This window comes from Lissotriton helveticus, chromosome 2_1 (assembly GCF_964261635.1).
Source record: "Lissotriton helveticus chromosome 2_1, aLisHel1.1, whole genome shotgun sequence".
Classification (NCBI taxonomy): Eukaryota; Metazoa; Chordata; class Amphibia; order Caudata; family Salamandridae; genus Lissotriton; species Lissotriton helveticus.
In genome coordinates, this window is record NC_136059.1 from 1,681,766,229 (window position 1) to 1,681,793,384 (window position 27,156).

The 27,156-nt window shown below is 49.9% G+C and overlaps 1 protein-coding gene across 1 annotated transcript in view; it reads left to right on the forward strand.

The window, feature by feature from the left end:
* Window positions 1–26,859, forward strand: part of SMC2 (structural maintenance of chromosomes 2) — a 297,985-nt gene extending 271,126 nt beyond the window's left edge. Inside the window, exon 25 of the mRNA XM_078676628.1 lies at window positions 25,917–26,859. Coding sequence (XP_078532754.1) covers window positions 25,917–26,087 — 171 coding nt within the window. The 3' untranslated portion in view covers window positions 26,088–26,859. The remainder of the gene's footprint in view (window positions 1–25,916) is intronic.
* Window positions 26,860–27,156: the final 297 nt, after the last annotated feature.

Consider the following 27,156-nt stretch of genomic DNA (forward strand, 5'->3'; position numbering starts at 1 on the left):
ATTCTCCGACTCCGGTTCCGGATCCGACACCGGCTCCATCTCCGACTCCGTCTCCGGCTCCAGGTGACATCGATGGAGTTCCTGTTGAGGAAGAGGTTTCGAATCCTGTTGAGGAAGCAGATTCAAACTTACCTCGAGATCGACCTGAGCATCCACCATTTCCGACTCCAGGTCAGGACCCCCTCTGCGTTTTTAAACGCGATGTATGGTGTCTTCTCGAGATCGTGGTACCCCTCTGGAGCACCTTCGGGTCCCATGGGTCCAATGGCTTTCAATTTGGGTGTTCCTCACTCATATGCTCCGGCACCCTTTATGCCATATATGCCAGCCCCGACTCCGCTGTGGCAGTACCAAGTTCCACCGAGGTCGACGCCGGTATCGACGCCGGCTCGGCCGAAGTCGACGACTCCGGTTCCGGCGTCACCGACTGTTAATTCTATGGAGCAGCCTTCCAAGCCCTCGGATTCGATTCCGAAGTCTGCTCCGACGTCGTCGAATTCGGCGTTGGATTCGACTGCGCTTCGTGTCAAAATGAGATCTCGGAGAGAAGCTCAACGTCTTCTTGATGAACAGAGGGTTGATGAATCTTCTTCTGAAGTGGAGGAGGGCGAGCTGGATGGGAGTTGTTTTGAAGACCTGGCAGAGGCGAGTGGTCTCGAATTTTCTCCGGAGTGGTCTTTGCCTTCAGGGCCTGATGCACCCTCCAAGGATGTGCAACCATATCATGTTGTCATGAAGAAGGCAGCAGGACTTTTGGGTTTGACCTTGCCCACTGTCGAATTTAAGTCGAATTTACTGACTGAGGTTCTTCATTCTCCAAGCTCAGCAGTGGAGCCTATACTTCCATTTAATGATGCTTTAAAAGATCCCATTATGGAGGTATGGAAAAGACCTTTTTCTGCTCCTGCAGTTTCATAAAGTGTGGCTAGGAGGTATAGAGTGGCTCCTGAGGATCCTGTTTTTTTGTCTTCACATCCTTCTCCTGAGAGTTTGGTTATTCAGGCTGCTTGTTCTAAAAAATCAGTGGGTGCTTTTCCACAGGTGCCTGGCGTCAAAGAGGCCAAGAAACAGGACCAAATTGCAAAAAAGACTTTCTCTTCGGCTAGTATGGCGATGAAGTCTTCTAATGCCACTTGCCTTATGGGCAGATATATTCATGCTCTTATGGACTCTATGCGTTCATTAATCCCTAAGGTCCCTGAGGATAGCAGAAAAGACTTTGAGGAAGCCTTGTCTGATTCTCAAGCGGCAGCCCGTCAGGTCATCCAAAGTGGGCTTGATACTACGGATTCTGTGGCAAGGATCATGGGCACAGCGGTTGCCACAAGGCGCTCAGCCTGGTTGAAGTTGTCTGATTTTTCGGCTGATGTGCAGTCGGCTTTGTTGGATTTGCCTTTCGATGGTGAGGGGCTCTTTGGAAAAAAAGCAGACACGGCCTTAGAGAGATTCAAGGACAGCAGGGCAACTGCTAGATCTCTTGGCCTTCAGGTCAGAGGTTCTACAACCAGGAAATTCAGAGGGTTTGGTTGCTCTTCCTTTCGTTCATATGGACAAGGTCGGCAGCAGCAGCAGCAGCAGCGGAATACCTTGTATAGGTCATACAGGGGAAAGCAGAGAGCACGTCCTCGAGGACGTCAAGCCTCTTCCTCCTCCACTTCCTCCAACCCCCCAGCCACAAAGAAGCAGCCCTAGATCCGCCATTCAGGATCATGTAGGCCCAGTGGCTGGTCGGCTTACCCACTTTCTACGGGATTGGGAATCGGTTACATCAGATCTTTGGGTTCTCAATCTCGTAGAAACTGGGTATGCCCTTCCCTTTCGGGAATTCCCTCCCAATTACCCTCCTTGCCAGGGGTATTGCTCAGAGGAACATCTGTTACTCCTCCAGGAGGAAGTCCAAACTCTATTGAGAAAAGGTGCGATAGAGGTGGTCCCAGAGCAGGAAAGGGGTCAGGGATGCTACTCCCGGTATTTCCTGATTCCCTAGAAAGATGGTCGTCTTCGTCCAATCCTGGATCTCAGGATCTTGAATTTTTATCTGAAGCAGGAGAAATTCAAGATGCTCACCCTTGCTCAGGTTCTTCAGGCTCTGCTGGAAGAAGACTGGATGGTGTCACTCGACTTGCAGGATGCGTATTTTCATATTCCAATCCTGAAGTCGCACAGGAGGTATCTCCGTTTTACGGTGGGGTCGCAGCACTACCAGTTTGCGGTCCTTCCGTTTGGACTTACTACTGCGCCTCGGGTCTTCACCAAGGTGATGGCAGTGGTGGCGGCGCATCTCAGAAGGTCAGGGATTCCTGTATTCCCGTATCTGGACGACTGGCTGATCAAAGCAGAGTCGTCAGAGACTGTGCTCCATCATCTGCAGGAGACAACCCAGTTGTTGTACAGGTTGGGTTTTTCTATAAATGTACCCAAATCTCACCTGGTGCCCTCCCAGCGCAACCTGTTCATAGGTGCTGTACTGGACACAACTGTATGTCGTGCATTCCCTCCTCCTCAAAGGATTCGCGACATACAGGAAATGATTCCTTTGTTTTACAATGGAGCGGTCGTTCCAGTCCTGAAGGTCCTTCGCCTGCTCGGTCTGATGGCTTCTTGCATTCTGTTGGTCAACCATGCACGCTGGCACATGAGGGCACTCCAGTGGTGCCTCCGCAGGCAGTGGTATCAGCACAACGGAGATCTCAGGGAGTCAGTGAGGATCTCCAGAGAAGCTGCGGCGGATCTGTCTTGGTGGGGCGTGGAAGGCAATCTGTCTCAAGGAAAGCCTTTCCAGCTGCCTCCATCAGTGGCCACAGTGATAACGGATGCATCCACTCTAGGGTGGGGTGCTCATCTGGGGGATCTGGAGGTCAAGGGTCTTTGGTCTCCAGAGGAAAGGTTGCTTCATATCAACCTTCTAGAATTGCGGGCGATTCGTTCAGCGCTCAAGGCCTTCCTCCCTTCCCTTCGCGGTCGTTCGGTCCAAGTCCTGACGGACAACACGACCGCGATGTGGTACATCAACAAACAGGGAGGAGTGGGGTCGCAGTGTCTCTGCAGAGAGGCTCTGCGCCTCTGGTCCTGGGTTCAGGACCATCAGATTTGTCTGATGGCGAATCATCTGGCCGGAGTTCTGAACGTGCGTGCAGACAGTCTCAGTCGGCAGTTCTCTGCCGACCACGAGTGGAGGCTTCACCCGGAGGTGGTTCACGACATCTTTCAGATGTGGGGAACTCCTCGGGTGGATCTGTTCGCCACTCGCGAGAATGCTCACTGCCTGTCGTTCTGCAGTCTCCAGTTTCCGATGCAAGGAGCTTTGGGGGACGCGTTTCAGTTGAGTTGGGGAAATCAGCTCCTTTACGCGTTTCCTCCCATACCCTTGATTCCTCGGGTTCTGAGGACGATTCGCCAAGACCGGGCCCAAGTCATATTGGTCGCCCCGGACTGGCCAAGAAGGGTGTGGTATACAGATCTTCTCCACCTCTCCTCTCACCCGCCGCTCCGTCTCCCTCTCAGGGCAGACCTCCTCTCTCCGATGGAGGGGCAGGTTCTACACCCCCACCTCCAGACATTGCACCTTCATGCCTGGAGATTGAACGGGGCAACCTGAATTCCTTTTTCCTTCCGCCTGACGTTGTGGATGTCATCTTGTCAGCCAGGCGTGACTCCACTAAGTCCATTTATTCTTATAGATGGTCGAAATTTGTCACGTGGTGTAGGGAAAAGTCTATTGACCCTGTGAGAGCCCATATTGTATCTACCAGAAAAAGCGTTACCGAAGGTAAGTAACTTGTTCTTTAGGACAGGCAGGTGTCAAACTGGATCTGAAAAATCTTGAGCAGTACCTCTGCGTGCTGGTAGGTGTTGCTTGGCTCGTCTGCCTGAATAGCTGCCACCCTGGCGTGCTGATATCAGTTTCTTTTTTTACTATTTTCAAACAAAAACAGAGCTGTGTAAAAACCAATGCATACTGATGATCAGCATGCAGTTTCTAAGAGTCTCTTTTGGGTTAGAGCCCATTTCGCAGAACTGGGAGGAAACTCTGGTTAGATATTCTCTACCGGAAAAAGCGTTACCTAAGGTGAGTAACTTGTACTTTTGATAGACTTTTAACTGCAGATTCATCACCTTAGAATAGATACCTCCCTGATGGTAGGACTGTGAACTGGCTACACCTTAAAGTCCTGGAGGACCGACACGGGCAAAGTGCCTAGGTCTACGGACCTGGCTTTCGTTCAGTAGTGCTTTGTGAACGCCCTCATGGGGTTGCTTTTTCGCCAATGCGTAGCATATTTTTAAGCTGGGTACAATCCATTAGGAGATAGTCAGTTTATGCAGGATTTTGTCCTCCAACGATCTGGTTAACTCAAAGAAGAGTTGGTCATTAACCAAATGGTCTTTTGTGCAATCAATATAAGAGAGAGCGCTATTATGGTCCAAATGATGGAGTGTTTCCCCCCACCCATCCCCCGCCCTGGTAGAATGAGGCAGAGTGTAGAAAGCAGGTAGAATGATTCTCTGGCTGACATTGAGAAGGAAGTGACTACCTTCAGTAGGAAAGAGACATGTGTTTGGATGACCAGTTTGCCTGAGAAGAAATGGGTGTATGAAGGGTGGACCGACAGCCTGGAGCAGTGAGCTCCTCCTCGCTGACATGTTGGCAATCAGGAAAACTGCTTTTATGGTCAAGAGCGGCAGAGGGCCGCTTTGGACGGGCTCAAAGGGAGAACACATCAGGGGACGTATTCTTCAATTTTGCACATTTTCCTTGTTAGTGCCGGGTGCATTTTTGAAAAGATGCTTTTGGTGCTAACCAGGAGAGTACACTGTAGAACATTGAATCACTGCCACCGGGGCAGCTGCAAACTCGTGCTGTCCTGGGCACAGCGCATTCAAGTATAGGACCCCTTTTCCCCCTTCAAAACGTCTGCTATCATGGGGCGCACTCAGTTTCTTTTCCTCTGCATCTGCTTCTTTAATCCGGCGCAGTGGCAAATTAATTCCCTCATTTGCATGGGGCCAAGTCCCATGCAAATGAGGGAACACCATCTGGTGACAGCGCCAGCGCTACATGTGGGCCAGCACAATCTGTATTACAGAGAGGGCTGCACAAGCGCCTGCGCCCTTTTCTGTAATACCAAAGTGCCCCGGGGATGCTCAAAGCAGGTGCACGTCTGTTTTGCCCCTAGGGCACTTTCTACAATACATCCCCTAGTAGATAAGAATTAAATGAATGTACCTACCATTGGTGCATAACAGAGGGGGCAGCAAGCAACCGTTGTTGCATGCCCTTCAAAAAATAAAAAAATAAAAAACCGGAGATGTAAACCGAGCGTGTTGATCCGGCATCCGCAGAAAAGCCGAGATGACTGATGAGCAACACTTAACAGTTATCAGGGCAAGGCCTTGCCATGAAGGTGATTTGGGTGTAGAACCCTGCCCTGTTGCTGCAACAGGAGTTCCTCCCGAAGGGGCAGCCAGACTGGAGGAGCGATGCTCAGGAGTTCTTGATTCCACACCCTCCAAGTCCAATCCAGTGCCCCTAGCATGACTTTGGCCCGGTCAGTCCTGATCTGCTTGAGAATCCTGGGTAGTAGTGGTATTAGCAGAAATGGTTACAGTATTTCATAGCCCCAATTGAGACGGAATGTGTCTCTGTGCAAGAGTTGTCTTGGAAACTCCAATGCACAGAAGTGCAGATATTGTGCCACTTCTTGATGCAGACGCCATTAGTGATCCACTAGGCATTGATGGCTGAGCTCACCCCACCTGATGCTGAAAGAGCCCATCTGGCGCTGCATGACCAGGAAGATGTCCTGCCGCTCTAGCTGTTACCAGAGGTGTAGAGACTCCTGGCACATGCCCCACCCTGTTTGCTGCAATCCCACATTGTGGTGATGTCTGTGAACACCTGAACTAGCCTCCCCTTGATGGATGGAAAGAAGGCTTTCAATGCCAAACAAATTGTCCTCAACTCTAATAGACTGATGTGGGGCCGAGGCTCTGCCAGGAACCAGAGTCCTCTGATCTGTACCTTTCCATGGTGGCCGCCCCAACCCAGGAGTGACGCATCGGTCACCACCTTAAACTTCTGGGTTGGGAAGAAAGGAGTCTGCCGCTGCCCCAGGCACGGTTTGTCAGCCACCACTGCAAATCCTTTGCAGTACCTTATGATATCTGGACCAGGTCAGAGAGATTCCCTGATGTTGTGCCCCTGGGACTTCAGATCCACTGCAGAGCCCGCATATGCCATTGGGCATGTCGTACCAGCAGGATGTAGGAGGTTATGCAACTCAGCAACCTCAGTCAGTTTCACCGAAATCCAGGATCAAGGCTAAAACATTGGATTAATAGCCAGAATATCAAGTACTTGTGACTCCAGAGGATAGGCGTTACACTGTACTATGTCTAGAATGACTCTGATGAAAGGGAGCATGGTCTGAGAGGGAGTCAGGTGTCACTTCGGCACATTGATGGTGAACCCCAGCTAATGCAAGAGGGTCACTATAGTCTGGAGGTAGGTGACTACTACCTGGGGCAATCCTGCCTTCAGCCAGTCATTGAGGTATGGGAAGACTGGAATCTCCCACCTTCGCAGATGGGTTGCAACTACCTCCACCACTTTCGTGAATACCCATGGGGCACTGGTAAGGTCAAAAGGGAGCACAGTGGACCGTAAAAAAGCATGGCGACAGTGCCATTGTAGAAACCATGATTCTACCCAGGCAGTCTGGTGTCCAGTCTGCACCAGATGCACACTTTGCTGCTTCTCTAGCCATCCACCAAGGCTTGGTTGAGGAGGGCACGGCCCGCTTCCGGTAGCGTAAGAAGCAGCTTCACAACAGATTCCCACAACATTTGGGAGAATAGGCCCAAGAGGCATGCAGTATTCAGTTACTGCAAAGCTGGTGGAAGGGAATATGCGCTTCCCAAAGATGTCTAGTCTCTTGGATTCCCTATCTGGTGGAGTGGTAGGGAACGCGCTATGATTGACCTTTGCACCTCCAGGCTTTCCAGGGAGGGACATAGGAGAGGAAGGCTGGGTCTCCTGGGGCAGGATGATGCTGACCGGCAATTGTACGGTGCACAGGAGCTCCTAAGCAAGGTTGCTCCCAGAAGGATGTCAGTGAGGACTTTGTTGAAGGAGAGCATGAACTTTTTGGGAGGGTGGAGCCTGCCCCAGATTTAAGCACCTCTATTAAAATATTAGTCTTGACCCCGACAGCAGGCAGCTGGAGGTTGAGAATCTCTGCCACCCTGCATATCACTGCGGTGAAGAACATGCCTTCTTCCAAAACATGGCCCAGCGGGGAAAGCCTGCCTGGGGTCCAAGCCACTAGTGTTACCTCCTTGTGCCAATTCTCCTAGTCTGGGTCATCCTTAAGGAATCGTACACCACCTCCTCATCAACCCCTTCAGGATGGTAGGGCTTGTCAATGGGAGGAATTTTCTGGGGATGGTAGGTCCTGAACAGGCTGAGGCGGCAGAAGATTGGTGACTGGAATGACAATAGGCTTGTCGTCAAGTGTTGCTTGGTGGATTGCAGCTGGGGTAGATGGAGGCACTCGTGGTGAGATCATTCTGGAAATGGATCGGCTAGAGTCGTAGAGGAACTCGCTGACTGTAATCCAGCATGGGCAACTCTCTGCTCCGTGGGGCTCTAAGTCACGTCTGAGGTAGTCACTGGTGGTCCAAAGATAGAGTGCACGGCATTGTACACCTTCTTTAATTGCAAGGGTATCGTTCTGGCACTGCAGAACTCTGGGTTGCATGGAGCGGACTTGGACGCTCGCTCTGCCGGTGGAGTGTGGGAGCAGGGCCTAGAAGCACATGGTTGAGTGGTTGAAGCCAAAAAGTACTTCGACTTCTTGTGCATCTTCTACTTACCAGACTTCGAGGAGGTCTTGGAGAAGGAAGATATTATCTGTCGAAACAGCTTTTATAACAGCCCTGACTGTGCGACGGGCGCCAAGCCCACATGGTCTCGTTGCGTTGTCCCTATATGCCAGATGGGGCCACGGTTGAAGTAGTTGTGTAACCAATGTACCAGACTTGTGAATGCCGGAGCGGTGAACCTGTATGCCAGACGGGGCTGCTGTGGTGTCGGCAATTGCACCGGAGGAGGCAATGTTCTGTCTGGAAGGTACAGTGGCAACCTAGTGTGTCAGAAAGAGCTGCTGGGACCAAATCACCAAAGACTTTGGGCCATCTCCTGGGACGAGAATGAAGCTACGACCTGTGGGTATAGTCGGACCAACAGATGTGCCATGACAGACCCCCGAGGACCAGGAGGACAACTCGTCCTCACAGTACTAGAGTCAGTGAAAGCTGCGCTGATTGCTGGGTAGAGCTGGCCACGCAGCTGAGGAGAGTGAGCCTGCGCTTGCCTGACACTGCCACGTGTACCACGAGCACCCAGACTTCTAGCAGTATCTGATCTCTCAAGTGCCCACACTGAGGGCACCTGCTGTAAAGCTGAACGCTTCAGGGTCGGGTAAGACTTGAACTAGGGCCTTTGGGCCGCAGAGGATTCACTGCTGAAGGTGCTGCAGCACCATAGATCTTTTGACTAAAATCCTATAGTCAAAAAGAACTATTGAGTACAACCTAATGGTGTGCATTCCCTGGATGCAGTCACCAGTAAATTGGGAATACACCTGTGCATGATACATGAAGTAGAGTAGGACCGGGATTTGCCTGACAAATACAACCAGCTCCCCTCCACCCCCAGCTACCCCACTCCACTCCCCGGAGGAAGCCTCGAGTGCTCAACCACAGCTACCACTGAGAGTAAAGTGCAGAAGGGTTGCTCGGGCCAGTGAGCGGGGTCCATAGTAGGTCAGACCCCAGAGGTAAAAGACCTCAAACACAAATGGTGGGCTCAGCAGCCCCTGCATGCCCTGTTGCCCTCTGAAAGGGGTTCTGACAGTGGAGATCAGAAGGCTCTGGTCTCTTGCAGAAACCGGCTCCATATAAATCTTATGGAGCTGTGGGCCAGTCACCTGGAATTGAATACCTTCCTCTTATCCAAGGAACGACCAGTGCAAGTTCTCACTGGCAACACCACCATCTTCTTCATTGTGATCACTTCATCTCTTTGCGTGATTGAGCTCCAGACTCTCTGTGCAGCTGCCTTACACCACCTAATTTTGAAGACCACAGCGACTTAATTTTCTTTACATAAATTAATTTGCCAATCCATAATCCCAGGTTTCTTTGCTTCACCTCGCCTCTTGAAACTGAGAGACCCTCATTGACTGAACCCCAAAAGAGCCTTTGACTTTTACATATATTACACCAAAGGCCATTAAGGGGATGATCAGTTTTCTGTCTGGTTCCTCAGGGCTAATAAAGACCAGGCAGGGCAGAAAAGGACTCTGTTAAGATGGATAGGCCTTCATTTAGATCTAGTGTGTATTTGCCTAGAAGCCGGCCCTGGAGACACACACGGCTCATTCCACCAGGGCAAAGGCTGCTACAACTGTCCTGGCAAGCGGACTACCTGTTCTTGACATTTGTCTGGCCACAATGTGGGCCTCAGCGCACACATTTACAAAGCATTACTGACGAGAAAGGCATTTTGCCCATTCAGTCCTCTAGGACTTTTTGTTTTGAACCTCTTAAGAGGTACTGCTTCAGTATCTATGCTAAAGGTGGGGCATCTGCTGTTTATAACTATCCCTCAGAAGAACTAGCTACTTACCTATGTCAACGTTCTTTCTGGTGGATCCTCTAACTGCAGGTTCCTCACTGCCCTCCCACCTCCTTTTTCTGGGAATAGCCTCCTTTTACTGCATAAAATTGTTCCATGTAGAGGTTTGCACACTGGCACCTCCAATTGTTTTTTGCTCGGTGTCCAAGGAAGCAAAGGCAATCAGCAACTGCTGTCGGTGCACAGTGGTGGCGCTTATATGTGGCTCCACAGCGTATCTTCTGGGGTGAAGTGATTCCAACACAGAGCTGCCCTACTCTACCATGTGATGCACAAAAGCAATGTTGTGAAAACTTTGACTCAGTCTGACCCCTTGGAAAAATGTACTACAGGTGGAGAAACTGCAGTTAGAGTGATCACCAGAAAGAGAATTGCCAGAGGTAAGTAACTAGTTTATCTCACCAAGCATCCCACTCAAGAGAGTTTTATTTTGCCAGCCTCAACCAGTAAGGTGAATCGTAATTAATTTCCAAATAATCCTCCAGACAGGGGATTCAGGATGATTGAGGTGTTTGGCGTACACTTTTTCCACTGCTAGTCTACTATTGCGATCTGTAAATTCTTTTATTTGCTGCATCACTGTACACAGGCCCTCTGGGATATAGCCAGCGAGATCTTGTCAGCAGTCCCAAAAGACCCATGGGCCTCTTTGGCTCAAACTATACATGACGGTTAAGACGTGGACAAGTAGGTTATCGGCGCCGGTGTGGGTACTAAGGATTAGTTGAGGATGGCAGTCGGTACTAGTGCTGTACTTTGTCGACTAGCGTTGCTGCATTCTACAGGTCGCTCTGGTGATGTATAGGCCTTCCTTATTAATATGCCCTTTGATGGGACCCACCTTTTCAGTGAGAAGGCAGATTCTGCGCTGGAGCACCTTAAGGACAGTAGAACTATAGCGCTTTCCTTGGGGCTGTTGACTTGCTAAAAAGTCCCTGCATCATTTCACGAAGTTAAGGGGCTACTACAGAGGACTGACATATAGGCAGAGTTAGCCTTCCCAACCAGTGCTCAGACATGCCAGTCTTTTCTGATAGATACATCTGCCGTGTGGATTCCTCACCTTGTGAATATCCCCCTGCGTCAGCAACGTTCGGAAATTTTCCTCGTAGCACGCCGACGACGTCACAGGAGTACGACCTCGCGCGTGACTCCGTCTCACGTCACCGACTCATTATCAGGCCCACGCCGGCGTGATGACGTCAGTTCCCTTTTTTCCGCGTCTTCGCCGCTAACGGTTTTTGGGATCTTCTGCGATACTTTGTATCTTCTATTTTTACAGTGTTGCTGTTTTTCCTTTGATTCTTCTTCTTTCATCGAGGATGTCGTCGACGAAGACAGGCTTCAAACAATGTGGGTCTTGCGCTCGAATGATGTCGATCACCGATCCGCAAGGCGACTGCTTGTGGTGTCTTGGATCAAGCCACGACGTCAAGAACTGTCGGTCTTGCTTCAAGATGAATCCTAAGGCACTAAGAGAGCGCGAGGCAAAACTTCTTCTTGCGAAAATAAAAGGTAGAGAGATTGGGAGATCTTCGAGGTCGACGTCGAGACGCTCGAAGTCGAGACAAAGATCTCGTTCGAAGTCGAGGTCGGCGTCTAGGTCGAGATCCAGAGCAAGATCGAGGTCCGGAGCGAAGTCTAGGTCCAGGGAGAGATCGAGGTCTGGATCCAAATCGGCTTCGGGTCACGCTTCAAGCTCCTCAAAGAGGAAGCACAAGAGGAGGAAGCACAGCTCTAGACTTCATTCGGGGAAGGAGTCTTCGGATTCGAAGAAGAAGTCTCGTAAACATCATAAGGACTTTGTTTCTCCTTCTCCTGCTCAATCTCTCAGAGGTTCTCCGACTCCGGAACAAGAACCGGATCCGATATCTCAGCATTCTTCGGAGCATGAGGAAGAGGAGGAGGTAGTTCCTCAAACTCCGACTCCGATGGAAACTCCTGTAGATCAAGGAGGTCAAAATGAGCCTATGTCAGATCATCCTCCTTCAGAACATCCGGTAGGTTCTTACCCTCCTTTTCCTGGTCCTGGACAGGACCCCTCGCATTTCCTTAATGCGATGTTTGGACTTTACTCCAGAGCAATGTACCCCACTGGAGCACCTGTTGGTCCCATGGGTCCATTGGCTTACAACTTGGGCATTCCTCAGTCTTATGCCCCAGCTCCATTTGTGCCGGCGCCTCTTACACCTTGGCTCGGTACGGCTCCGCCGAGGTCTTCGACTCCGCATGCGGCTGCGCCGACTCCGGATCGACCTCGTAGTTTGGATCGAGGTACCACGCCAGTCCGTGAGTCTCGTCTTCCAGTTACCCCAGCTCCTCACTCGACGTCGGAACCGGCTCCGTCGGAGTCGTTGCCGGATCCGTCGACTTCGGTTCGTGTGGAGTGGTCGAGGCGCAGGGCTCAGCGTCTCTTGGAAGAGAAGAGGGGTCAAGATTCTGATATGGAAGAGGGTGAGCTTCTTGATCATGATGATTATTTTGAAGACCTACAGAATGCTAGTGGTCTGGAGCTCTCTCCTGAATGGGGTTTACCTTCAGTTTCGGATGCACCATCCAAGGAAGTGGCACCTTACCATGTCGTTATTAGGAAGGCTGCAGATCTTCTCAACTTAACCTTGCCTACTGTTGAGTACAAACCCAACATCCTTACAGAGGTTTTGCACTCTCCTTCTTCTATTATTGAACCTACACTGCCGTTCACGGATGCCTTAACTGATCCGATAAAGGAGGTCTGGAAGAGGCCATTGACTGCTCCTGCTGTTTCTAGGTCTGTTGCAAGACGCTACAGAGTGGCTCCTGGTGACCCTGAATTTCTCTCTTCTCATCCTTCTCCGGAGAGTCTAGTGGTGCAGACTGCATGTTCAAACAGATCTGCAGGTTCATTTCCTCAGGTACCAGCAGACAAAGACTCAAAAAAAATTAGATCAGTCTGCAAAGAAGATTTTCTCTTCGGGCAGCATGGCCCTAAAATCCACTAATGCTACTTGCCTTTTGGGTAGATATGTCCATGCGTTGATGGATTCTGTGAAGCAATTATCATCCAAGCTTCCAGAGGAGGATAGAAAGAACTTTAATGAAGTGGTCTCTGATACTCAGGCTGCGGCACGCATGGTTATTCAGAGTGGCATGGACACAGTTGATTCTGTTGCCAGGATTATGGGCTCTACTGTTGCCACCAGGAGAGCCGCATGGCTAAAGTCCTCTGATTTTTCTGCAGATGTGCAATCTACGTTGCTGGACCTACCTTTTGATGGGACTGGTCTTTTTGGAAAAAAGGCGGATGTCGCACTGGAAAGATTTAAAGATAGCAGGGCTACTGCAAGATCTTTGGGCCTCCAGATGAGAGGATCGACAACTAGGAAGTTTAGAGGCTTCGGTAGATCTTCTTTTCGTCCCTTCAGGCAAAACCAACAGCAACAGCAGCAACAGCAGAACCCTCTGTACAAGTCCTATAGAGGTAGACAGAAGGGTCGTGGACGTGGGCGTCAAGTCTCCTCCTCCTCCACTTCCTCCAATAATGCCCAACCCCCACCCGCATCAGCAAAGCAGCCCTAGATCCACCATTCTGGATCATGTGGGGCCGGTAGGGGGTTGGCTTACTCATTTTCTACGAGATTGGGAATCGGTTACGTCAGATCTTTGGGTTCTCAATCTCGTAGAAAATGGGTATGCACTTCCTTTTCAGGAATTCCCTCCCAATTACCCTCCTTGCCAAGGTTATTGTTAGGAGGACCATCTTCTTCTCCTGCAGGAAGAAGTCCTGGCACTATTCAGAAAGGGTGCAATAGAGGTGGTTCCAGAGCAGGAAAGGGGTCAGGGGTGCTACTCCCGGTATTTCCTGATACCCAAGAAGGATGGCAGACTTCGACCAATCCTGGACCTCAGGATTTTGAACTTCTATCTCAAACAGGAGAAGTTCAAAATGCTCACACTTGCACAGGTTCTTCAAGCGCTGATGGAAGAAGACTGGATGGTGTCGATCGACTTTTCACATCCCAATCCTGAAGTCGCACAGGAAGTATCTCAGTTTTACGGTGGGATCGCAACACTACCAGTTTGCGGTCCTTCCTTTTGGGCTTACTACTGCGCCTCGAGTCTTCACCAAGGTGATGGCAGTGGTGGCTGCGCATCTCAGAAGATCGGGGATTCCTGTATTCCCCTATCTGGACGACTGGCTGATCAAAGCGGAGTCGCCGGAGAATGTGCTTCATCATCTGCTAGAGACAACTCAGTTGTTGCACAGGTTGGGTTTTTCGATAAATGTACCCAAGTCTCACCTGGTGCCCTCCCAGCGCAACCTGTTCATAGGTGCGGTACTGGACACTACTGTATGTCGTGCATTCCCTCCACCTCAAAGGATTCACGACATACAGGAAAAGATTCCTTTATTTTACAATGGAGCGGTTGTTCCAGTCTTGAAGGTCCTTCGTCTGCTCGGTCTGATGGCTTCTTGCATTCTGTTGGTCAATCATGCATGCTGGCACATGAGGGCACTCCAGTGGTGCCTCCGCAGGCAGTGGTATCAGCACAACGGAGATCTCAGGGAGTCAGTGAGGATCTCCAGAGAAACTGCAGCGGATCTGTCTTGGTGGGGCGTGGAAGGCAATCTGTATCAAGGAAAGCCTTTCCAACTGCCTCCATCGGTTGCCACAGTGATCACGGATGCCTCCACTCTAGGGTGGGGTGCTCATCTGGCGGACCTGGAGGTCAAGGGTCTTTGGTCTCCAGAGGAAAGGTTGTTTCATATCAACCTTCTAGAGTTGTGGGCGATACGTTTGGCGCTCAAGGCCTTCCTCCCTTCCCTTCGCGGTCAGTCAGTTCAAGTCCTGACGGACAACACGACCGCGATGTGGTACATCAACAAACAGGGAGGAGTAGGGTTGCAGTGTCTCTGCAGAGAGGCTCTGCGTCTCTGGTCCTGGGTTCAGGACCACCAGATTTGTCTGATGGCAAATCATCTGGCCGGGGTTCTGAACGTTCGTGCAGATGTTCTCAGTCGGCAGTTCTCTGCCGATCACGAGTGGAGGCTTCACCCGGAGGTTGTTCACGACATCTTTCAGATGTGGGGGACTCCTCGGGTGGACCTGTTCGCCACTCACGAGAACGCTCATTGCCTGTCATTCTGCAGTCTCCAGTATCCGATGCAAGGAGCTTTGGGGGACGCGTTTCAGTTGAGTTGGGACTCTCGACTCCTTTACACGTTTCCTCCCATACCTTTGATTCCTCGGGTTCTGAGGAAGATTCGCCAAGACCGGGCCCAAGTCATATTGATCGCTCCGGATTGGCCGAGAAGGGTGTGGTACACAGACCTTCTCCACCTCTCCTCTCACCCGCCGCTCCGTCTCCCTCACAGGGCAGACCTCCTCTCTGATGGAGGGGCAAGTTCTACACCCCCACCTCCAGACATTACACCTTCATGCCTGGAGATTGAGCGGGACAACTTGAGTTCTTTTTCTCTCCCTCACGATGTGGTGGATGTCATTCTTTCTGCCAGGCGTGACTCCACTAAGTCCATTTATTCGTATAGGTGGTCTAAATTTGTCTCTTGGTGCAGGGAGAGGGATGTTGACCCTTTGAGGGCTCATTTGTCTGACATTTTGCAGTTTGCTCTTTCTTTGGCGCAGCAAGGATTTGCTGTTGCCACAGTCAAGGGGTATCTTTCAGCCTTATCGGCATTTCTCTGTTTGCCGTATCAGCCCTCTCTTTTTAAGTCTCCGGTGGTTTTGAGATTTTTGAAGGGACTCATTAATAAGTTCCCTCCTACTCCTTTTGTGATTCCTCATTGGGATTTGAATCTTGTGCTGACCTTTTTGATGGGTTCTCCCTTCGAACCTTTGCACAAGTGTCCCATGAGACTCCTTTCTTTTAAAACGATTTTCCTCGTTGCAATCACCTCGGCAAGGAGGGTAAGTGAGCTTCAGGCTCTTAGTTCCAAGCCCCCATTCCTGTCCATTCATGCTGAAAGGATGGTTCTTAGGACCAGGGCTGCTTTTCTGCCTAAGGTGGTAACTCCCTTCCATCTTGGACAATCCATTACCCTTCCTACCTTCTATCCTCCCCCTCACCCTTCTAAGGAGGAAGAGAGGCTGCATCGCCTGGACCCTAAAAGGGCGGTGTCTTTCTATCTGGACAGAACTAAAGACTTCCGGATGGATGACCAGCTGTTTGTTGGTTTTGCTGGCTGCAAGAAGGGCAGAGCGGTGCACAAGCGCACACTTTCCAGGTGGATAATCCTGTGCATCAAGATTTGCTACTCCCTGGCGGGTAAGGACCCTCCTGAGGGTATTAGAGCACATTCAACTAGAGCTAAGTCTGCAACATCTGCTTTGTCTAAAGGTGTGCCTGTAGAGGACATTTGCAGAGCCGCGACTTGGGCCTCCCTCCACACTTTCGCGAAGCACTACTGCTTGGATACCGAGGTGAGGAGGGATGGCCACTTCGCACGTTCTGTCCTCCAAGATTTCCTGGTGTAGCAGAGTGGACACCCTCCTCCGGGAGTTGGGACTGCTGTGGAACTCTATTCACAAGGTGAGGAATCCACACGGCAGATGTATCTATCAGAAGAACAAGTTACTTACCTTCGGTAACGCTTTTTCTGGTAGAGACAATATCTGCCTGTGGATTCCTCACATGCCCACCCGCCTCCCCGTTGTCCACTCTGTTATACCTGGTCTTTATGTATATATGTTTGCTATTATTGTACTATTTCTACTGCACGCTTTGTGTGCGTATTTGATCGGTATGTACTGTGTACACTGTATATTTGCATATTTGCTGTCGTTGGTCCGTCCGTGTGCCTCGAAGGCACGGAAAAAAGGGCGGAACTGACGTCATCACGCCGGCGTGGGCCTGATAAGGAGTCGGTGACGTCAGACTGAGTCACGCGCGAGGTCGTACTCCTGTGACGTCGTCCACATCGGCGTGCTACGAAGAAAATTTCCGAACGTTGCTGACGCAGGGGGATATTCACAAGGTGAGGAATCCACAGGCAGATATTGTATCTACCAGAAAAAGCATTACCGAAGGTAAGTAACTTGTTCTTTGAGGCCATGGACGAGGGTCTGACGGGCAGTGTGGAGGCCAGCAGGGGAATCAGTCCTCCAGTTTGGGGGTAAGGGGATTCAGGGCTTATCTGGACCGACGACCGCTGAAAGCCTTCCTGCGAAAAAATACATTCAAAAGGCCCACTCTCACCCAGATCTATCTGCTCTGGACCTGGGTGACAATGTTGTCCTTGGACTTTCAGGGCGTGTATTTGCATGTAAGTTATTTGCTTATCAAGGTAGTCTAGAAGCACTTTCAGTTTGCCGTACTTCCCTTCAGCGTCACCAGGTCGCTCAGTGCTCACAGAAGTGATGCCGATGGTCACTGTCCACCTATTGGAAGTCAGGGCTACCAGTATTTCTGTACCGTAACCTAGCTGTTGAAAGTGGACCCTCCACAGGCCGGCGGCGACAATGTCCGGACGACGACTAACATCTTCACTTCATTGGCATTCATGATCAATGAGCCAAAGTCCCACTTGACTCCCTCTCAGAGATTCCCTTTCATTTGATTAATCCTGGACACTGGTGTTCAGGGCTGCAACGAACCTGGGACCTTTGGACTATGATGCTGATGTGTCACACTCCATCGCGAAAGCAGCTCCAAGACATCTTGGACTCTTCGCCTCCTGCATTCTCCTGGTCAGCTACGATGGGTGGCACCTGCGTGCTCTGCAAGAGAACCCGAAGATCCAGTGAGTCGAACATCAAGTCAGTTTATTTGATGTCAACTAGGTTTCGAAGGATGTGGCTTGTGTCATGCAGTATTGACTGCTCGAATGCTATTCGTCCAGCAGCTGACCCTTCTCCACCCGGAGCTGATGGTGGTAATAGATGCATCTCTCTTCAGTTGGGGAGGTAATCTAGGGGAGTTGGAGATCACTGATCTGTGGCTGAGAAATGTCTCTCCATTGGTCTGCTGGAGTTGCAGGCCATCCATTCAGGTGAGGCTGTTGCAGGTTATCAGGGACAACACCACTGCCATGTGAAACTGTAAAAAGAAAGGCATAGTGGGGACCTTGTACATCTTTGGAGGTGGCTGGAATGTCAAGGTGTCTTCACGAGTGGCAACTACCTCCCAAGGTGGTGCAGGGCATCTTTCCACAGTGAAGGGAACCTTGGCTAGATCTTTTCACCGTTGTCGAACAGGTTTTACGTGTTGGATTTTCCACAGGAACACTTGTTAGGGGATGCATTCTAGTTGGAATGGAACATGGGACTTTTGTACGACTTCCCTACTCTGCCGGCGAGAATTCAGAAGAGGTTCAAGAATTACTAGGTCCAAGTTATCCCGGACCTTCTTGGCATGAGCATCTGTCCTCTGCTCAGTCTGCCACTTCTTAAAGGCTTCCTGTGTCAGGAGCATGGCAGAGACCTCTACCCAAATTTGTGCAATCTACATTTACGTGCATGGAGTACGAGCTGGGGCTATTGAAATAAGTTTGATTTACCACCTGAAGCCGTTAATGTTCTCTTGTTTACAGGCACTCTTCCACAAAGTCTATTTATGTCAGGGGTTGGGAAACATTTGTGGCCTGGTGTTGACAAGCAAAGTTGCTGGAAGTTATTTTGTTTGTTTCATCTTTAGCCCAGCAATTCCTTGCAGTCAGCAGTGTTAAACGTTATTTGTCTGCCCTTTATTTAAATCACCTGTTGTGATGAGATTTATAAAAGTTTTGACATGCATGTTTCTTCCCAAATCCACTCTGATGCGGACCTTAACGTGGAATTGACATTTCTCATAGGTTCGCCCTTCGAGTTGATGCATAGCTGCTTGTTGCATGCTCTGATTGCAGCTTTCAACCATTGCATGTTGTTTTCCTCAACAAGTTGGTGCTAAGTACTCAGGTGGCATTCTTGCCAAAAGTCGTGACTCCTTTCCATGTCTGTCAATCCATCATTCTACTTCTATTCTCCATCTGGATCCCAAAAGGGCTTTAAACATTTACATTGATCAGACCATCCAATCATCTAATGGACGATCAACTTTCTGTGAGATTTTCCAGTGCAAGGAAAGGGGAGCTTGTGCAGATGACCTTGTTGAAGTGGGTAACCATGTGCATTAAGATCTGCTTCACTGGCCAGGAAACCACCTGTGGAAGTTCTGAGATCCCAGCACATCAGGGCCAAGGCTCCTTTTTCTGAGATGGTTTGCAGAGTGCCTGCCCTTGACAGCTGCTAGGCTGCAATGTGGGTGTCTGTGTAAACGTTCAATTACACAGAATATCCACTAGAAAAAGTGTTACAGAAGGTAAGAAACTCATTCATCTCTGCAGAAGGGAAAAGTGTTGGATCAGAGTCTGAGAAGGAAGAGGCGAGTCTGTCTCATTCCTCCAATTCTGATGAAGTAATGGAGGTTGTCTTAGTTAAACAATATTCCTAAGAGTCATTTATAGTTATTTCTGCATTCCTTTAGTTGCCTTAATAGGAATCATATTTTTCAGCTGATTTTTTATATGTTCCCCCAAAGGGTTGCAGAATGTTTTCACCTGTTCTGTTGGTGTTTGGTGTTAATAATTGTATATTTTTTATAGAATTAACATTTGAGACTAAGATTTATTGCTATTCCTTCTTGTACAATGTTCCTCCCTGCCAATTCTATTGATTTGTCCTTTTTTCATGTACAAGGTGAGTTCTACATTTCATGTTTCATTGGAAATGACATTGCCTATATTTCCCGCTTCCTTTGCATCCTTTCAAATGAATGGTTTGGGTAGTATTACACAGATGCAATCCTTTCAAGGCTTCCTTAATGGAGTCAAGATTTTCTGAACTGCAGCTTGGAGCCCCAGTAGTGCTTGTATAAAAGTTCTGCTGAAACGAACAAGTTACTTACCTTCGGTAACGATATAGCTGTAAGAGACATATATTAGTTATAGATTCCTTACTTTAAAATTACCCCCAGGCGTCAGACTGGATCCAAAGGATTTTTTTCGTAGCAGTACTCCTGCCCATGTGTTACTGGCATCTTGTCGACTCCGCGTTCATTGTCGGCGTCATGATTGACGGAATGACCTTGCGGTATCTACTTAGACGCCCCCCTCACGCCCAGACATCAGTTCTTTACACAACATTCCACGCCAGAAGCGCAGAAGCATGCAAGACACTGACCACTGGTGCACAAAACTAGGGACCTGAAAGGGAGTCCCTTACCCTGGAAGTCAGTTCGCAGAACGAGGAGGATGGGTGGGGCGGTAAGGAGTCTAGAACTAATATGTCTCTTACAGATATATCGTTACCGAAGGTAAGTAACTTGTTCATCTGAAAGAGACTATTCGTTATAGATTCCTTACCTTAGAATAGATACCCCAGCAATACCAACAGTGGAGGTGGGTCTGCAAACCAAGATCAAACCAGAAAGTCCTGGAGAACTGAACGGCTGAAGAAGCCGTCTCTCCAGACTTCGCTGTCCAGGCAGTGTTTTTTAAACGTGTGCATGGATGCCCACGTGGCTGCCTGACAGATGTCACCAAGGGGGACTTCACGCCCCAAAGCAGTATTGGCTGCCGTCGCCCTGGTGGAATGGGGGCGCAGTCCTACTGGAGGTTCCTTCTTTGCCAAGGAATAACAAATTTTGATGCAAAGAAAGACCCACCGAGAGATGGTCCGTTTTTGCATGGCCCGACCATTCTTGGTGCCCACACAGCCAACAAAGAGCAGGTCATCCACCCGGAATTGTTTCTTTCGATCCAGATAGAAAGATAGTGCACGTTTTGGATCCAGGTGGTGTAGTCTCTCTTCCTTCTTTGAAGGATGTGGGCTGTAAGAAGGTGGGCAGAAGTGATGGTCTGTCAAATGTGGAAAAGGGTAACCTCTTTGGGGAGAAAAGAAGGTCGAATTCGAAGGACCACCTTGTCCGGATAAACAGCAAGGAAAGGAGGCTTAGAAGACAGAGCCTGAAGCTCACTCACCATGCGAGCAGAGGTGATGGCAACCAGAAAAGCTTCTTTTAAGGTCAATAGTCTGAGAGGACAATTGTGTAGTGGTTCAAAAGGAGCGCACATAAGGTAAGTCAAGACCAGATTCAAGTCCCACTGGGGCATTACGAAAGTAATAGGCGAAAAGAGGTGAGTAATGCCCTTAATAAATCTATTTACTAAAGGTGACTTGAAAAGAGAATCCTGATCAGGAAGACGAAGACAGGCTGAAATGACTGACAGATAGCCCTTAAGGGTGCTCAGAGCAGAGCCCTGCTGGGTCAAGGAAAGGAGGAACAAAATAACTTGAGAAAGAGTAGCAGAGAGGGGATCCACAGTCTTTGCTGTGCACCATGCCACAAATGTGTTCCATCTACAGGCATATACCATTTTGGTGGAGGGGCGCCTGGCTGCCAAGATAACTTACAGACTTCGGGATGAAGGTCGAAAACTGTTGCCGCACAATTTCCACGCAAGAAGGTGGAGGATGGACTGGTTAGGCTGGAGGACCGTCTCCTGTTGCTGCGACAAAAGATCCTCCCGAAGAGGCAGTCTGATCAGAGCATCGATGGCCATGTTCAAGAGCTCGAGATTCCAGACTCTTCGTGCCCAATCCGGAGCCCCAAGAATGACTTGGGCCTGGTCGCGCTTGATCTTCAGCACTCTGGGCAGAAGTGGTATAGGCGGAAAGAAGACCGCAACTCCACTTGTGACAAAAAGCGTCGCCGAGCAAGTGCTGCCTTGGAAATTCCAATGCTCAGAACTGCTGAAATTGCGCGTTCTCTTTGGTGGGGAATAGATCTAACCAAGGCTCTCCCCACTGCTAAAGGAAACCTTGCACCACCTCCGAGTGAAGACTCCATTCGTGATCCAACATGCACCTGCGGTCGAGTTTGCCCGCCCTGGTGTTCAGGGAACCTGCCAGGTGTTAAGCCACCAGAGACATGCCCTGATGTTACAGCCATGTTCAAATGCGGAGAGCCTCTTGACATAGGGTCCACAACCCGACCGCCCTGTTTGTTGCAGTACCATAAGGCAGTGGTGGTGTTCGTGAACACCTGCACTACTCTTCCCTGGACAGAGGGAAGGAATGCCTTTAGTGCAAGAATCGCCTGAAGCTCCAGAAGGTTGAATTGGAACCTGGAATCCGCCGGCCTCTGATCTCCACCTCTCCCTAGTGTCCGCCCCACCCCAGAAGAGATGCATCTGTCACCACTGTGAACTCTGGTTGGGGAAGGGAGAGGGATCTGCCGTTGACCCAATCCTGGGTCGTTAGCCACCACTGCAATTGGTGTGTAGTGCCCCCCAAGATCTGGATGCAATCGGAAAGATTCCCCATAAGCTCTGCCCACTGGAACTTCAGGTCCCACTGCACAGCCAACATATTCCACCTGCAAAAAGAACAATTGATGGACAGAATGCAGAACAATGTCATACATTCACCCCAGTACAGAGATCTGGGCCTAAATCCATAGTTTTTTTGCTCACCGTGCCATTCCAGTTTGGACCCAGCCATATGCAAATCAGTCTTGACCCTGTGCCCAATGGGAACAGTCCAGCTGGAACTGCCAGGTCAGGTCTTCCCTGGACTGGAACCAAGCATCCTAGGACCGGTTTCGGGCTTTCAACCCTCATCAGCCAGGATAGCTTGACCCCAGTGGCATGGAGAGCACGGGACCCATCTCTGGGCATACCCGTCCCACTCTGGTGACAAATGCAAAAAGAACAATTGATGGACAGAATGCAGAACAATGTCCTACATTCATCCAAGTACCGAGATCTGGGCCTAAATCCATTGTTTTTTTGCTCGCCATTCCAGTTTGGACCCAGCCATATGCAAATCAGTCTTGACCCTGTGCCCAATGGAAACAGTCCAGCCCGAACTGCCAGGCCAGGTCCTCTCTGGACTGGCAGTTCGGGCTGGATTGTTCCCAAGACTGATTTGCATTTGTCCAGGTCTAAACTGGGGTGGCATGGTGAGCGAAAAAATGATGGATTTAACCCAGATTTCTTGACTGGGGGTGAATGTTTTGATTTGTTCGGCATTCCGTCCATCAATTGTGTGTCTTTTGCTTTCTCGCCCTAAGTGCGCCAGCTATGCCCAGACGTGGGTCCTGGGCTCACTGTGCCACTGGAATCAAGCTATCCTGGCTGAAGAGGGGTGAAACCCTGAAACTGGTCCTAGGATGCTTGTTTCCGGTCCAGGGAGGACCTGGCTTGGCAGTTCGGGCTGGACAGTTTCCATGAGGCACATTATCAAGACTGATTTGCATATGGCCAGGTCTAAACTGGGGTGGCATGGTGAGCGAAAGAATGATGGATTTAACCCAGATCTCTTGACAGGGGGTGAATGTTTGGATTTGTTCTGCATTGCGTCCATCAATTGTGTCTTTTTCACATATGTCACCTGTCATCCTCCAACAGGATGCAAGAGGCCATGAGACCCAGCAGTCTCAGGGTCTATCTGACCGAAACCCGGGATTAAGACTTAAAGATCGCAATCATAGCCCGAGTAACCCAGACTCACTGTTCGGGAGGATAAGCCCGGAACAGCGTTGTATCCAGAACCACTCCAACAAAAAGGAGCTAATGAGAGGGAATTAGGTGCAACTTCGGCATGTTGATTCTGAACCCCAGCGAATGCAGGAGGTCTGCCATAGTCTGGAGGTGGGAGACGACAGTCTCCAACAGCCAGTTGTCGAGATAGGGGAAGACTGGAAATGGGCGTCCTGCAATTCCAAAGCTACTATCTCGTCTCTAGGGTCGAGAGCAGATGGAACTTAAGCCAATGTCAACATCTTGAACTTCTCCTTCTGGAGGAAGCGGTTGACGTCCCTGACATCTAAGATAGGGCGCAGGCCTTTGTCCTTCTTGGGTACCAGAAAGTAGTGGGAGTAGCAACCACAACCTACTTCTGGCACAGGGACGTTCTCGATGGGTCCCTTGGCCGTAACTTTCTGGTGGAGAAGGGCCAGGTGATCCTCTGACATGCGATGGAATGTAGGTGCCATGGGTGGAGGGGTAGTCTTGAAGGGGAGGGAGTAGCCCCTTCGGACTATCTGCAAAACCCACCTGTCTGACATGATGTTCTGCCAATGGGTGAGGTGATGGTGGATCCTGCTGCCCCCTGGAAAGTGGTGGCCCAGGAGGGTCGGACTAGTAAGGTTTGGAGGCTGATATGAGGGGGCGCTGGTGGATTGGTCTGCCCAATGGCCCACAGACCCACAACGCTGGGTCCCACGTCCCCTGCCACGCATAGGCTGGGCAGCTTGTGCAGGCTTGTTGCTCTAGGTGGAATGTGGTGGGGCACCCCTTCCGTAGCCACGAAGGGGTGAAAAGCAGACTGCGCAGGGCGTGTGGAAGCGAGTCCCAAGGATCTGGCTGGAGCGATACAATCCGTAAAGCGCTCGAGCGCGTTGTCCGATCAGTCGCCAAACAAGAGACTGCCATCAAAGGGCATGTCCAAAAGAGTTGATTGTACATCGCCTGAAAAGCCATTGGACCTCACCCAGGCTTAGGGTCTCTTTGGGCTACTGATGTTGAAATTTTTCTGCCTAGCGAGTCGGCGGTGTCCAGTCCACACGTTATGGCTAACTTTGCTGCATCTCTGCCCTCAGCGACTGCACGGAAGAGAGTGGCCAGGGCCTCCTCCGACACTGTGGCAGCACCTGCGCAACCGTGTCCCACCCAGAGTGGGTGTAACGGCCCAAGAGGCATGCAGTGTTCACTGACAGCAATCCAAAGCTGGCGGAAGAAAACATTTCTTCTAAGATTATCCAGTTTCTTGGATTCCAATCTGGGAGAGCAGTAGGGAATGAGCCCTTAGAAGTAGAGGATTAAAACACCAAGCTCTCAGGGAAAGGGTGGGAAAATTGGGTCGCCCCGGGCCAGCGGTGGCGTCAAGAAATCATCCTATTCACAGAAGCCCCTGTGCTGGGCTTGGACCAGATGCCCAGAAGGATGTCGGTGAGTGCCTCACTGAGAGGCAGCAGGGGCTCTGAAGAGGTCGCTGCCAGTTGAAGCACCTTGGTTAGGAGGTTTGTCCTGACCGCCACCGTAGGAATCTCAAGGCATCAGCTGCCCTACGCAACACCACTGCGTATGAGGCTCTCTCTGTAGCCACGGTAGGGGGAGAAAGCATACCAAGGTCTGGTGAGGTGTCCAGACCACTGGCATCACCCAACTCCTCTATCCAGTCCTTTTTAGTCAACTGGTCTGCTAGAGGGTCAACAGGCCCCTCCCAGTCCTCACCCTCTTCTGGCTGCCACTCAGGGCGATAGGGAATGCCAGGGTCAACGCCAGTTGGGGACACAACCGGCGTATGTGGGGGAGGAGGTGTCGTAGTGGATTTGACGCCGGAGCCGATCCGGATCCAGGCCTGTATCACTGGGGGCCCTAGGGCACCGGGGCCAGAACCGCCGGGTTCGAAGTCCTAGTACCCCCAGTCGAGTCATGGGGCCCGAAGGTGCACCAGCGGAGTCGGGCTGCCTAAAGATGAAATGAAGGGCTTCGTAAAAACTACAAAGATGGGCAAGTGTCGCTCCGGCCCTGGAAAAGCAGGGAGGTTCAGAGCCGACCCAGCGGCTCTGCAGGCGGAGCCGCAGGACGAACACCATCTGCATCCAGCGTCGCGTTGGCCGACGGACGGGGAGAACGCAAAGCGCGACGGTGCTTTTTCGCCTTCTTTTTGTGCTTAGACTTACCCGAAGACTTCGAAGATTAGTGGAGGTGATAACTCCGCAACCGGACCCGCGACCTCCCTCTCGACCGGGACCTTGAGCGGCTCGGAGCAGACTGCCGGAAGAAGGAAAAACTGACATCAGCGCGCGAGGGTGGTATCTAAGTAGATACCACAATGTCAGCCCGGTGATCACGCTGACGACTAACATGGAGTCTACTGACGCCACCTACCGACACGCAGGGATACTGCTATGAAAAAGTTTCTCCGGATCCAGTCTGACGCCTGGGGGTAATTCTAAGGTAAGGAATCTATAACTAATAGTCTATTTCAGATTGATTATATTGGTCATACCACCAGCTGCTCGTCCATGAAAGGACGAAACACGTGTTGGGTGGATGTCCATGTGATGGCTTTTTTTTTTGTAACAGAAACTTACCACTGCCGCCAAGCCCTAGTATAGTGAGTGTTAATTACTTTCTTGATTGAATGAGAATCGATTGTCATTCTGTTTCCTAGTTTGTGAAAAGTAATTACGTCTTTTGCTTTTGTTTTCCCTCTATTTCCTTGTGTAGTTCATTGTCGTGTCCCTGAAAGATGGAATGTTCAACAATGCTAATGTCTTGTTCAAGACTAAATTTGTGGATGGCGTTTCCACGGTTGCGAGATTTGCACAGAGTCAAAATGGAACCGTGGGCTCGGCCCAGAGAGCAGACAAGTCGAAATCTAAGGGGAAGAAGAATTGATCACACTCATGCTTCAAATACACTTGTTGTGCAGGCAGCATCTGCTAGCCCGGAATGTGCACTTTCAAGATTTAAAATGAGTAATGTGTCTTTAGCATGCCCTCGGAGTTTAGGGAAGAACTAAAATTGGAAGTTCAGACATTGGTCCACACTCTTATAAAGAGTTTTGAAGCTATTTCTTGTTTATATGTGGTCTTGTCTGGTTACCCTCACGCTTCCTGTTATGCTTTCCTACAAATACCTCCTTTTAAATGTTCTCTTTTTAAACTATTTATCTTGCTTCCCTGTCGCCCTGTTTAATATACTTCATCATGCTTGTGGAGAAGGAGGGATGCCCACCGGCATGTCCATGCTGAAGTGTTTTTGCTTCCTGCTTTGTTTGGACCGAGAGAAATGCAAGAAACGATTCTTGTACATGTATGTGATTGAAAGAGAAACGGATTTGTAATTATGTAAATATGGGCTGGAAAGGCAAACCACAGCAACTGATCTGTATTTTTTTTTGGAAGAAACTGGATTGTTAACCTTTGATGTTGACAGTTGGAGGGTGTATTGAATTCCAGCAGTCAGTTTGTTCTGTGTAAAGAGAAATTGCGCATGCGTGTAATCGAGTGAAGCACGCTGTTCAGGTAGTCGTCTGCACTTGTACATAGCTCAAAATGTATATCAAAATGTATTCTACTATTATCTGTAGACCGTTTTATAGCTCTACGTAGTATTTTATCCGTACATTTTTCACTTTTTTATGTTAATAAATGAAATGTTTCAAACAGTTTCGTTTTCTGCACATTTGTCGACTTTTTTATATTTTGAAAATTAATTTTCTACATGTTTAAAAAGATAGATTGAGCCATGTCCTTGGTTGTCATCCTGCTGTAATCTGAATATGTTAATGATTATGTAAACTCTTGTTTTAGGTCCAGCCTAGCGTTGCAGCATATGCGCTGCTCGCTCCGAGAGGCATGCTGTAGTAGGGTATGTTTTAGAAGTGGAGTGGAACCCCGACCATCTTTTTCGTTGGCTGGCGTCATTGTGCCTTCCGATTGATAACAAGACTTCTTAGTCCCTC